General features: G+C 43.8%; 1 protein-coding gene across 1 annotated transcript in view; it reads right to left on the bottom strand.

The window, feature by feature from the left end:
- LOC118152803 (uncharacterized) overlaps window positions 1-12,458 on the bottom strand; it is a 150,191-nt gene that overhangs the window by 17,448 nt on the left and 120,285 nt on the right. Inside the window, exon 12 of the mRNA XM_078370880.1 lies at window positions 1,074-1,159. Within this exon, the coding sequence (XP_078227006.1) occupies window positions 1,140-1,159 (20 nt within the window). The 3' untranslated portion in view covers window positions 1,074-1,139. The remainder of the gene's footprint in view (window positions 1-1,073; window positions 1,160-12,458) is intronic.

The following is a 12,458-nucleotide window of genomic DNA, read 5'->3' as shown; positions in this document are numbered from 1 at the left end:
GGAGGACAGAGAGCTAATCCCAGTAGCCTGCAGGGTCAGTATCATTTTTTTATCTTTTGCTCCAACATGGCTCCACAGGGCAGAGTTACAGATCCTGTCTTTATTGAAAATGTTTGTATTTTATTCATTGTGAATTATTTATGTTAATTTTGATTTCTTAAAATATTGTGTTCAAATATTATTTGATTACTGAGTGGCATTTCCTTCCCCTTAACCTTAATGACCAAGGTGGGTGCCTCACTCATCTTACCCCAGTCCCAGACCTGAGTGTAGGAGGGACATTAGAGTTCTTGCCTCAGCCCATAAGCAGGAACTTCCATCAAAACATTAGCTCTCTAGGGCAGTGGGTCCCTTAGGGTCATCAGAGAAGCTTTTAAACTTCTCAATTCAAAGCTCAACCCCAGAGCCAGCTCTCAGGGTCAGAAGTGGACATCAGTGTTTTGAAGCTCCCCAGGTATTTGGAGAACAAATGCTCTATGGCTGCCTCTCTCCCCCTCTGATGAACTCCACCCCCTGAGTTTCCATCCAAGTAGGGTTAAGGCACAGGACAGGCTCTTGGCTCTGAACACTTCATTGGGGTGTGAAGCAGATTCTTCCTACCTTTAGTGAGACCCTTGGACCAGCAGCATCTGCACTTGGGAGCTTGTTAGAAAAGCAAAATCTCAGGCCCTACCCCAGACCTACTGAATCAACAGTATTCCAGCAAGATCCCCAGGTGAGCCACAGGAACACAAAGGTTTCTGAAAACGCCAGCTGGCTGGATGTCTGCTGTTTAGTCTGCCCTTCCAACACAGCAGATCAAGACCCAAACTTGAGGGTGCTAACAGTGGAACCCCATGTCTTTGGTTGCTGGTCTAAGCCATATTCTCCAATCCAGTTTTCATTTAAAAGTTGGTATGCTGCCTACAATCTAAATCCTGCCTTACTTCTTAATTGTTTTGTTGTTACTTAGACTTAGGTTCAACTGCACATCACAAAATACGCAAAGTACGTGTAACGTAAGCCTATTTCTCTGCTTCAAAAAAGTCTAGAGGTAAGTTGGCCAGAGCATCAAGGACCCAGGCTGCTTTTACCTTGTTTCATCATATGTGTCTCCCATATCCATGGTTACTTCATAATCCAAGATGGCAGCTCCAGCTTTAACCACCACATCTACATCCTAGAAAACAAAAGTAAGGGGAGAAAGAAAGTTCAAAAGACTTAAAACAGCTGCCTCTCAAGGAAGAGTCCTAGAAACCAACAAACACTATATTGGTTGCCAGAACTTGGTTACCTGACCACACCTAGCTGCACGGGAAGCTGGGAGATACAGTCCTTATCTGGGAAGTCAAGTTATATTACTATGGGAAAAAATGGAGAGCAGAAATCAGGGGTAAGTACAATTTCTGATGTAGTCTATCCCTTTCACTACAAAAATATTCAAGCGTATCCTTTCCCCACACATAGCACACTCAGTCCTAATACAGAGAAGACCACCACAGGAGCCCAGTAGTTACATGTGGGGTAACATGCAGGCCTCTCCTTCAAGTCTGAATATGGCTCTTTGTCATCTAGCCACCTATAAACTAAAGAATAAGCAAGCTGTCTTCTCAGGTACCTGATATGCAGTGGTGAAACAAAAAACAAAAAATTAGCAAAAGGGAACGCAAAGGACCAGCAAGAGCCAGTTCTCTGGCCACCGTCAAATTCTACTGGGAGGTATTGCAAAGACTGTCTGCCTTGGAGGTATCATCCCTTGTCTGCACTGGGTCCACTGTCTGGGAGGAACTCCCCAGTTCATTGTTCCTCAAACCCCTGGCTTTGCCCTCCTGAGGTCCTCCATGACCACATCCAAGCCCCATTTGGCAGGGCTGCAGATTTTTTGCTGCCTGTTTGCTGCTGATGCAGATTTGGGGAACAGAGATTGCTTCCATAGGTTTTTCAGTCTAGACTAGTGGGCTTTTTGGTAAATCAATTCTTTCAAAAATTTAGATGGATTTCTAGTCAGTTCCATGTACAATGAATTAATCCCAGCCACAGTTATTTTCTAGACATGATGTTAAGTATGAAACTCTGGTTTTTTACTTCCTGGCTTCTGAGCTCTGTCCACCCCACTCCCAAACTTAATGAAGGATACCTTAAAATAATAGAATGGGGTGGGAGGATGACCCCATTAGTGTCCTCTCCAGCTTTACATGGCACCCAGCATCAATCTTATCTCCTGCTAAGGCTGTGCCTTTGAAGCCACTAATGGTAACTTAGGTTGGGCAGAGTGAAGCATTTGACTTTTTATTCCAACCCCCTGAGATGGTTGGTACCATTTGTCTGATGAAGTAATTGAGTCTCAATGGGCCTAAGTCACTGGAATGGGGTCACACAATTTTGGAAGTGGGGATTTGTTGTATAATAAGAACTATATTTGGTCTTTGTCCCAGGTTCCTGGTACAGAGCTCCTAAACCCCTTGGAATTTTCCTGAGTGATAGGAGTGTCTTTTGATATTCATAACAAACCCCTTCCAATGTCACCTGTGTTTACCCTAACGAGGTGACCTCGAGTGGGGCCCAGTTAGCTTCAGAATGGGCATGCTCATCAGAAAGAACAGTGACTAAAGGATTGGAACTTTCAGCCCCACCTACCAACCTCTCCAGGACTGCTGGGGTGGGAGTAGGAGTCTGGAGGTTACACTCTACAAAGACTCTTGAACAACAAGATATGATGAGCTCCCGGGTAGTGAATGCATCTTTGTGCAGGGAGGGTGGCACCTTATCTCCACAAAGGATCAAAGCTTCTACACTCAGGACCCTTCTGGACCTTGCCCTATGCACCTCTTCATCTACAGCCTTTGTAATATCTGTAAAATAAACCAGGAAATGTAAGTTATTCCCATGAGCTCTGAGAGCTGCTCTAGCAAGTACAGTCCTGGAAACTCCCAATTAATAGCCAGTTGATCAGAAGTACAGGAAGCTCAGACACAGCAAGTAGGAAGCAAGGGCAGTCTTGCGAGACTGAGCCCCTCATTTGTGGAATTGAAGCTATCTTCACGGAGTTAACAGGAATTCTGGACAGAAATATAGTTATAATAAGCATTAATCAGACTGCAATTTGCCACTTCCTTGTAACCGAAAGTCGTTAGATACTGACCATGCATATCCCCATTGTTCCTATAGATAAGATTTCTGATGTTAGAATCCTAAAGCTTTTAATAATTGCTTAAGATGTCTTTCAGATCCTGAATCCCAGCCAAACACCTGACGCCAACCAGTTTGAACACTCCCACAAAGGAATGGAATCAGCATGAGAATAACATTTCTTCGTTTTCCTGTCCCATAATTTCAACTTGCTCCCTTTGACCAATCAATAGTCTCCACACTTTGGCCCACCACAAAACCCATAAAAATCCTAGCCCCCAGCTCCTTGGAGAGATGGACGTGAGGTTTCCTCTTTTCTGTTTGTTTGGCAACTCAGCAGTTAAATCTCTCTGCTGCAACCTGGTGTCTCAGCATATTGACGCCACCACGCACATCAGCAGAGGACCTATTATGGATACAGGATCTGATGCTAGCAACAGGGAGGGAGTGTCAGAATTGAACTGAATTGTAGGACACCCAGTCTGTGTCAGAGAATCGATCAGAGTAGGAAAAAACCCACACATCTGGTGTCAGAAGTGTTCTGTGTGAGAGTGTAGTCACAGTCTTTTCTCAGAGACTTGAACCCAAATCTGTTTGTCTTTAGCATCTGTGGTTTGTAACTCCATGTCTATTCACTGTCGTTGAGGATGCACATTGTCTAAAGATACAGTGCTACAGGCTCCTGTGAAAAGCAGCTGTCTCCTTTTCTCCCTCTCCCTTCAGTCCCCCAAAGGTAACTACTTTTCAATAGATCCTCTAGAAATTGACCTCTGTACCTGCTACTACTTGAGTTTTCAGTTTTAGGCATTTACCTTTGGGCTTCCTGTTATAGATGATAAGAACTTGGCACTCTTTCTTCCCTCCACTTCTCTGTCAACCCTACCACACATATTAACACTATCCGCCACCCATCCCTACAGCATAAGTAAAAAGTAATTTTGATTAGGTGTTTGCAATATTATGATCATACACATGCTGCATAGTATATTATAAACAATCTTTGTCATTTCTGGAATTAATAATTTTATTGTTTTTTGATTGACTTTTCATATTATTATTATTAAATAACCTTCATAGTTCCTAACAACTGTTTTAATTTCCTCTCAGAATTAGCCCTTAGCATATTAATCATGCTTTTAAAAATTCCAATGCCCTGGCATGGTGGCTCAGGCCTGTAATCCCAGCACTTTGGGAGGCCAAGGCAGGTGGATCACGAGGTCAGGAGTTCGAGACCAGTCTGGCCAACATAGTGAAACCTCGTCTCTACTAAAAATACAAAAAATTAGCCGGACATAGTGGCACATGCCACTACTTGGGAGGTTGAGGCAGAAGAACTGTTTGAACCCAGGAGGCAGAGGTTGCCTTGAGCTGAGATCACGCCATTGCACTCCAGCCTGGGCAACAGTGCGAGACTTCATCTCAAAAAAAAAAAAAAAAAAAAAATTCCTAGTCTGCCGGTTTAAACATTCCTGCCATATCTGACTTGTTCAAGCTCTTCACACTGTTCGTTGCCGTTTAGTATGCCTTATAATTTTTTTATTGAAAACCAGACATGATGTACTGGATAAAAGAAACTGCTGTAAGTAGGCCTTCGGTGATGTGGAGGTAAGATGCAGAAGAGGAGAAGCCCTCTCTAGCCCTACGGTTAGGTCTCAGGTTTTTTTGACTGAGTTTGTATCTTCAGCCCATGAGGGTCAGACAGTCTCCCTCTCCATCTCCTACCCATCAACACTTGGGTGGAAGAGGATGACTTCCTTCTCCCCCGCGGAGGGCTAGAGCTGGCTGGACTTATTATCAGTTTTGTTTTTCACAGTTTGTTACCCAAAGTCTGAAAATATTAAATAGAAAATTTCAGAATAAATAAATCGTAAGTTTTCTATTTTAAGCCCTTTGAGTAACATGATGAAATCTCCTGCCATCCCACACCGTCCTGCCTGAGATGTGAATCCTCTTTTTGTCTGGCATCTCCTCACTTGTAGATGCTACCCTCCTGTGATTCACTGAGAAGCCACCTCAGTAATCAGATCAGCTGTCACAGTATTGCTATGCAATGTGCAAGGAACCATTTTTTACTTCATAATGGCACCAACAGGTAAGGGGGTGATGCTGGCAATTTGGATATGCCAACAAGAAGCCATCAAGTGTTTCCTCTAAGTGAAAGGCTGAAAGTTCTCCACTAAGATAAACAATCAGGCCGGGTTGCGGTGGCTCACACTTATAATCCCAGCACTTTGGGAGGCTGAGGCAGGCAGCTCACCTGAGGTCATGAGTTCAAGACCAGCCTTGCCGACATGGTGAAACCCTGTCTCTACTAAAAATATTAAAAAATTAGCCACGTGTGGTGGCAGTCACCTGTAATTCCAGCTACTCAGGAGGCTGAGGCAGAAGATTCATCTGAACCCGGGAGGCAGAGGTTGCAGTGAGCTGAGATCACCCCACTGTACTCCAGCCTGGGTGACAGAGCAAGACTCCATCTCAAAAACAAACAAACAAACAAACAAACTCATATGCTGAGGTTTCTAATTTCTATAGTAAGAATGAATCTTCTATTTGTGAAATTGTGACAATGAATTTTCATCGCTTGAGGACCAGAAGATTCCCAGTGGAGGGGCCCCATGGGTCGCCAGCGCGACTCTTGTGGCCGGCGCGGCAGCTCTTCCTGCAGAGTAAACGGGAGGAGATTCCCAGGCAGAAGAGCACCACCAGTCTTATTGCTGCTGTTTTGGCCGGTGCAGTGGGTTGTTCAGATTCCAGCGCTGGGAATCAATAAACTGGGCATCCACTCAGAAACCCAACTAGAAAGGCGATAATCATAAAGATGACAGATGGATAAATTTATAACAAAGGGAAGAAACCAGCCTAAAAAGGCTGAGAATACCCAAAATCAGAACCCCTCTTCCTCTACAGGGGATTACAGTGCCTCATCAGCAATGGAACAAGCCCTGATGGAAAAGGACTATGTGCCATTAACAGAAGTAGGCTTCAGAAGGTGAATGATAAGAAACTTCTGGAAGTTAAAAGAACTTGTTCTAACCCAATGTGAAGAAACTAAGAACTTTGAAAAGAGGTTTGACAAAATGCTAACAAGAATAGACAATATAGAGAGGAATATAAATGAACTAACGGAGTTGAAAAACACAACACAGAAACTTGGTGAAATATGCACAAGTTTGAATAGCCGAATTGATCAAGCAGAAGAAAGGATATCAGAGGTCGAAGACCTACTTAATGAAATAAAACGAGAAGACAAGAATAGAGAAAAAAGGATAAAAAGGAATGAGCAAAATCTCCAAGAAATATGGAACTATGTGAAAAGACCTAATTTACATTTGATAGGTGTACCTGAATATGACGGAGAGAATGAATCCAAGCTGGAAAATACTCTTCAGGATATTATTCAGGAAAACTTTCCAAATCTAGCAAAGCAGGACAATATTCAACCCCAGGTAATACAGAGAACACCACAAAGATATTCCTCAAGAAGAGCAACCCCAAGGCACATAATCGTTAGATTCACCAGGGTTGAAACGAAGGAGAAAATACTAAGGGCAGCCAGAGAGAAAGGTCAAGTTACCCGCAAAGGCAAGCCTATCAGACTTACAGCAGATCTCTCAGCAGAAACCCTACAAGCCAGAAGAGAGTGGGGGCCGATATTCAACATCCTTAAAGAACAGAACTTTCAGCCCAGAATTTCATATCCTGCCAAACTAAGCTTCACAACTGAAGGAAAAATAAAATATTTTATGAACAAGCAAGTACTCAGAGATTTAATTACCACCAGACCGGCTTTACAAGAGCTTCTGAAAGAAGCATTATACATAGAAAGGAAAAACCAGTATTAGCCTGTCTAAAAATATACCAGAAAGTAAAGAGCATCAACATAAAGAAGAATTTACATCAACAAATGGATAAAACAGCCAGTTAACATCAAATGGCAGTAACCCTAAATTTAAGTTGACTAAATCCCCCAGTCAAAAGATACAGCCAAAACCTAATGGTATGCTACATCCAGACCCATTTCACATCCAAAGATACACAAAGACTTAAACAAAGGGATGGAGAAAGATTTACCAACCAAATGAAGGGCAAAAATAAATAAATAAATAAAAAGCAGGAGTTGCAATTCTTGCATCTGATAAAATAGATTTCAAAGCTACAAAGATATAGTGGTAAAAGGATCAATGCAACAATAAGAGCTAATGATCCTAACACCCAGATGCATAAGACTCATAAAGAGATTTAGACTCGATGAGACAGATAATTAATAAGGATATCCAGGACTTGAACTCAGATCCAGAACAAGTAAACAATGAATATTTATAGAGTGCCCCACTTTAAATACACAAAATATACATTCTCCACCTTAAATACACAAAATATTGATCAGCCATTATTAATGCCCATTTTTAGAATAAAGCTACATTCCCGTTCCCTCTCCCTCTTTTTCTTGCTCTTTCTTCCTCTCCTTCACTCCTTTTTGTTTCTTTCTTTAAAAAACAAACAAACAACAAAAAAAAAACCTCCAAGGACTAGAAGGATGGTGGCCATGGAATTTGAAATCCGCTAAGGAGTGTGTAGAAACTCGCCTACCGAAAAAAGTAACAAAAACAAAAACAAAAAAACTCTGAAGGGCACTCAGAGTGCCCCAGGACTTTTGCACTTGTTTTCCTGACTAGAATGCTCTTCCCAGACATCTGAGGGTCCTCCTGCATGGAGTCAGGTTTCTGGTGAAAGGGCACTCTGCCCTGACCACCACCCGCTCTGATCCTCCCCTGGCCTGCTGTGTCACTGGCAGTGCTATATATTCATTTGCAAAAAAAAAAAAAAAAAAAGAAAGAAATTGTGACAAAGGAAAAGGAAATGTATGCTACTTTTGCTATTGTACCTTAAACTGCAAAAATTACGGCCACAGTGCAAGTGCTTAGTTAAGATGGTCAATAAAAATTTAGTCAGTAAAAATAGCCAGGGGTCTTCATAAATTTGGGGCAGAAACTATTTCTTACAAAGGGTTATAACCTACAGGCTGGGAAGTGAGCCTACAGCCGAAACCCAACGCAGGCACTTGGCGGGAAGAAAGGATGGAAAGGAATTTGTGTTGAAGGGGTTGGCTAAATCTACACATTCAACAGGTTATAGGAGGAGCTATGAATATTCATGAAGGGGATCTTACACTTTCATGTTCAATCGGGGGTTGAGATTTAACATTTAAACGCATTACGATTAGGTATATGTGAAAAGATAAAGCAGGGACACGAAGGCACTCAGTGTGCAGAACCAGCCTGTGGTCGGTGGTCTCTTATCAGGAGAAAGTTACTGGAATCAGTCTCTCGTCCAATCACAGCTAGTTACGGTTTGTGGAACAGGGGTTGGGGTTAGTTAGTCAGTGTCTGGCAGTGAATGGGCTGCAATTGTTTCAATATCTCAAGGACAGTGCTTGTTCAGCTGCCCTGAAAAAGAAAACCCATGTGGCAGTTAGAACAGAGTTTATTCTTTAAGTGTAGTGGTGTGTGACTTAATCCTTGCCTGGAATGGCCTGCAGTCCTGTTTGTAATTTGGTGTCTTATTGCCACAGAGAGTCTGTTTTGTCTGTCTCATAATCTCTGATTTTTTTTTTTAAGACAGAGTCTCACTCTGTTGCCAGGCAGGAGTGCAGTGATGCGATCTTGGCTCACTGCAACCTCCACCTCCTGTGTTCAAGTGATTCTCCTGCCTCAGTCCCTAGCAGCTGGGACTACAGGTATGCGCTACCACACCCAGCTAATTTTTTTTTTTTTTTTTTTTTTTTTGAGACAGAGTTTTACTCTTTGGCCCAGCCTGGAGTTCAATGGTGCCATCTCAGCTCACTGCAACCTCCACCTCCCAGATTCAAGTGATTCTCCTGCCTCAGCCTCCCAAGTAGCTGGGATTCTAGGTGCCCACTACCACGCCCAGCTAAGTTTTTGTATTTATAGTAAAGACAGGGTTTGCCCATGTTGGCCAAGCTGGTCTTGAATTCCTGACCTCAGGTGGTCTGTCCCCCTCAGCCTCCCAAAGTTCTGGGATTACAGGTGACAGGTGTAAGCCACAGTGTCTGGCCTGAGTCACCGCACCCAGCCTTGATCTCTGTTTTAACATTAATGCTTATGAGTTGTGTCTAAACCACAAAAGCAAAGGAGCATAACGAGGCCTGTCTGGTCTCTTATCCTGCCATGGCCAGAAACTCAGCTTTTCAGGTGTGCTGGGGTCCTTTTGGTCAAGAGGGGTCCATTCAGTTGGTTGGGGGCTTAGAATTTTATTTTTAGTTCTCAATGGAAAAGACATTAAGTTTGTGGTGGGAGACATGAACAGGAACGTGTTCCAATCAATGGCAATCAGGCATCCACTGGGGGTTTCAGAACATATCCCTTAAAGTTAAGAGGAGACTACTGTATTTCCCTTCCCCTGGGTCAGGCAGGCTCTGATGCTACCCCAGCAGGTTAGAATCTGATTATTTAGCTTCTCCTGAGGGCAAGCTGTGTTAAGAAGAACAGAATGCTCTGAACTCCCAAAAGCGTGCCTCTCCCATGACTGCGTCCTCTGGAGCTTTTTGCTGTCAGACTTGGGCACACTGAGCTTTCATCAATTCACCGATTATAGTTCAGGTTTCCTTCCCTGGCACTGGTTCCTGCGGTTTCTGCTGGCGGGATTCTGCTACGGTAAGCTGTGACTTTCTGTATCCTCCTGTTCCTCCGATCCCTGGGGACGACAGTTTGCCCTGTGACTTGACTTCTCTGACGGATCCAAAAAGGGTTGTTGCTGTTTCTGTTTGTTGAGCTTTTTGCTTGTTGTTAGGACAGTGGTGACTTCTAAGTTCCTTATATGCTGGGCTGGAAACCAGAAATACCCTTCTCTCAATATTTACAGGCATTGAGCATTCTAATAATTTCAGCTGCTTGAAAACAAAGGCTTCTCCAGCCTGGTTGTTTTCTGTTGTATAGGCGACATTCTGGAATCCCTTCACCATTGTCCTGAGATTTCCCTCGACTTCTCTCATATGTTGAATTACATTGTGTCCTATACCTTGAGCTGTTCGTTATATCTTCTTTCTTAATTTCTTTTCTCTCTGTTTTTTTTAGATGGTGTTTTCACTCTTATCGCCCAGGCTGGAGTGCAGTGGCACAATATCAGTTCACTGCAACCTCCACTTCCCGGGTTTAAGCGATTCTCCTGCCTCAGCCTCCCGAGTAGCTGGGACTCCAGGTGAGTGCAACTATGCCCAGCTAAATTTTTGGGGTTTTTTTTTAGTAGAGATGGGGTTTTCCCATATTGGCCAGGCTGCTGTCTAACTCCTGACCTCAGGTGAGCCTCCCGCTTTGGCCTCCCAAAGTGCTGAGATTACAGGCGGGAGCCACCGCGCCCATCTTTTCTCTTTTTGATGGAGTACACCCACCCTCCCATTGCTCTATGATTACAGATGTTTGAAAAATGTTTGTTCTTAGAGCTTAAATATCTAAGTTTTTCTTCCCTTGACTCTTGGACATGACTGGAAGTGTTTCAGAAAGAAAATCCTTTACCTCAAAATGTTAAAAGCATGGATCCATAATCTTATAGTTTGCCTTCTTGACCATTCCATGTGATACGTTTAGCAGAAGAAGCCCATGTGTCAGAGTAATCTCATCAAACCCAGGAAAACCAGCAGAGATACCCATCAGACTCCACAGAGGGTAGCCCAGGCCAGCGTCCCTCCTCCTCACCCTCCGCTTCCTCTGCCCTGCCTGTGGCAGTGCCCCGCAGAAGCCCCTCCTTGGCTGCATCGGCCAGTCTCTCGGTTGAGCATATTCTGCTTTGCTTCTCCTCTCTCTGTGTTCCTTCATAAGCTCCTTCAGCCCAGCGGTCAAGGCTTAATGATTCTTGTTTCACCAGAGTGCCTGGACCACAGAAATTGTTTAACTGACTTGCAAGAAGGCAAAATCTCCCCCAGGAGACTCTAACCATAGAAACAACTGCACATGCCCAGACTGTAGTTGGCCTCACATCTTTCTGGGTGGAATTCAAGAGTGAAGTAGGATGCCAGGGCACGGGCGTGGTTCTGGAGATAACCATCCCGATGAACCCAGGGGCAAAGTCATTACCTTCTCAAGTAGTACTCACAGCTCCACAGAACACCACAAGGCACGGCACCCCACTTCCACCCTGCTTCTGACCCCATGCTGGCACTGCGGGGTCGCACTTTCCATTGTGCCACTTCTGAGTGGATGACCATGCTCTGGCCGAGGCCCTGTAGTTCACAGCCACTCTTATTAGTCTGTGTATTATTGGCCAACTGTACATTCTTCAAATTGTAGAATCTTGCAAAAAATGATAGTAAGAGTGAACATTCAGTGTATGGCAGGAACTATTCTGAGCACTTCAATTGTATATTTTTATGTTTTAAGCTTTTATTTTATTTATTTTTTAGAGACAGGGTCTCGTTCTGTCACCCAGGCTGGAAGGCAGTGGTGTGATCATGGCTTACTGCAGCCTCGACCTCTCAGGCTTAAGCTGTTCTCCCACCTCAGCCTCTCAAGTAGCTGGGACCACAGGTGCACACCATCCCACCTGTCTAATTTTTTTATTCGTTGTAGAGATGGTGTCTTGCCGTGTTTCCCTGGCTGGTTTTGAATGCCTGGCGTCAAGTGCTCCTCCCACCTTGGTCTCCCAAAGTGCTGGGACTACTGGTGTGAGCCACCGTGCCCAGCCCACTTCAACTATTTTAATTAATTTTATCTTTATTCACGCCCTATGAGACAGGTGCTTTTATTCCCACTCTACAGATGAGAAACAAGGAGGCTTAAGTAATCTCAAAGTTATACAACTAGTAAAAGCAGAGCTGGAATTCAAACTGTGATAATTCACTGCCTGCATTTTTGTACACAGCCCTGCATTTTGTGGGGTTCAAGCATTTTGGTGACCACAGGGAACCCTCTAGAATGGACATGCTATTTTTTCTGCCAGGCATATATTCCCCTAACTTTTTTTTTTGGAGGATCTCGTTACCCTTACTGTTGCTCCATGTGGCTTAGGGGATAGGGCTGTTACTCCCACTTTTACTGTGTGTACTATCCTCAGGCTTGGCATCCACTTTGTCATCTTCCTGGCCATTGGTTCTTTTATTGTGTGGTGCTAGGAAAGGGCACTAATCCCATCATGAGAACCTCACCCTTCTGACCTCATCTAACCCTCAGTTGCCTCCCAAAGGCCCCATTTCCAAATACTATCACACAGTGAGTTAGGGCTTTAACATATGAGGTTGGTGGAAATACAATCCAGTTCAAAGCACTCACCAATGGCTGCAGGGCTTTGGATCATGGAGCCTAGGGAAGGATTTTCAGCAAGGAGGAGGTCAGTTATCC

This window comes from Callithrix jacchus, chromosome 4 (assembly GCF_049354715.1).
Source record: "Callithrix jacchus isolate 240 chromosome 4, calJac240_pri, whole genome shotgun sequence".
Classification (NCBI taxonomy): domain Eukaryota; kingdom Metazoa; phylum Chordata; class Mammalia; order Primates; family Cebidae; genus Callithrix; species Callithrix jacchus.
This window is presented reverse-complemented; position numbering and strand designations above follow the sequence as displayed.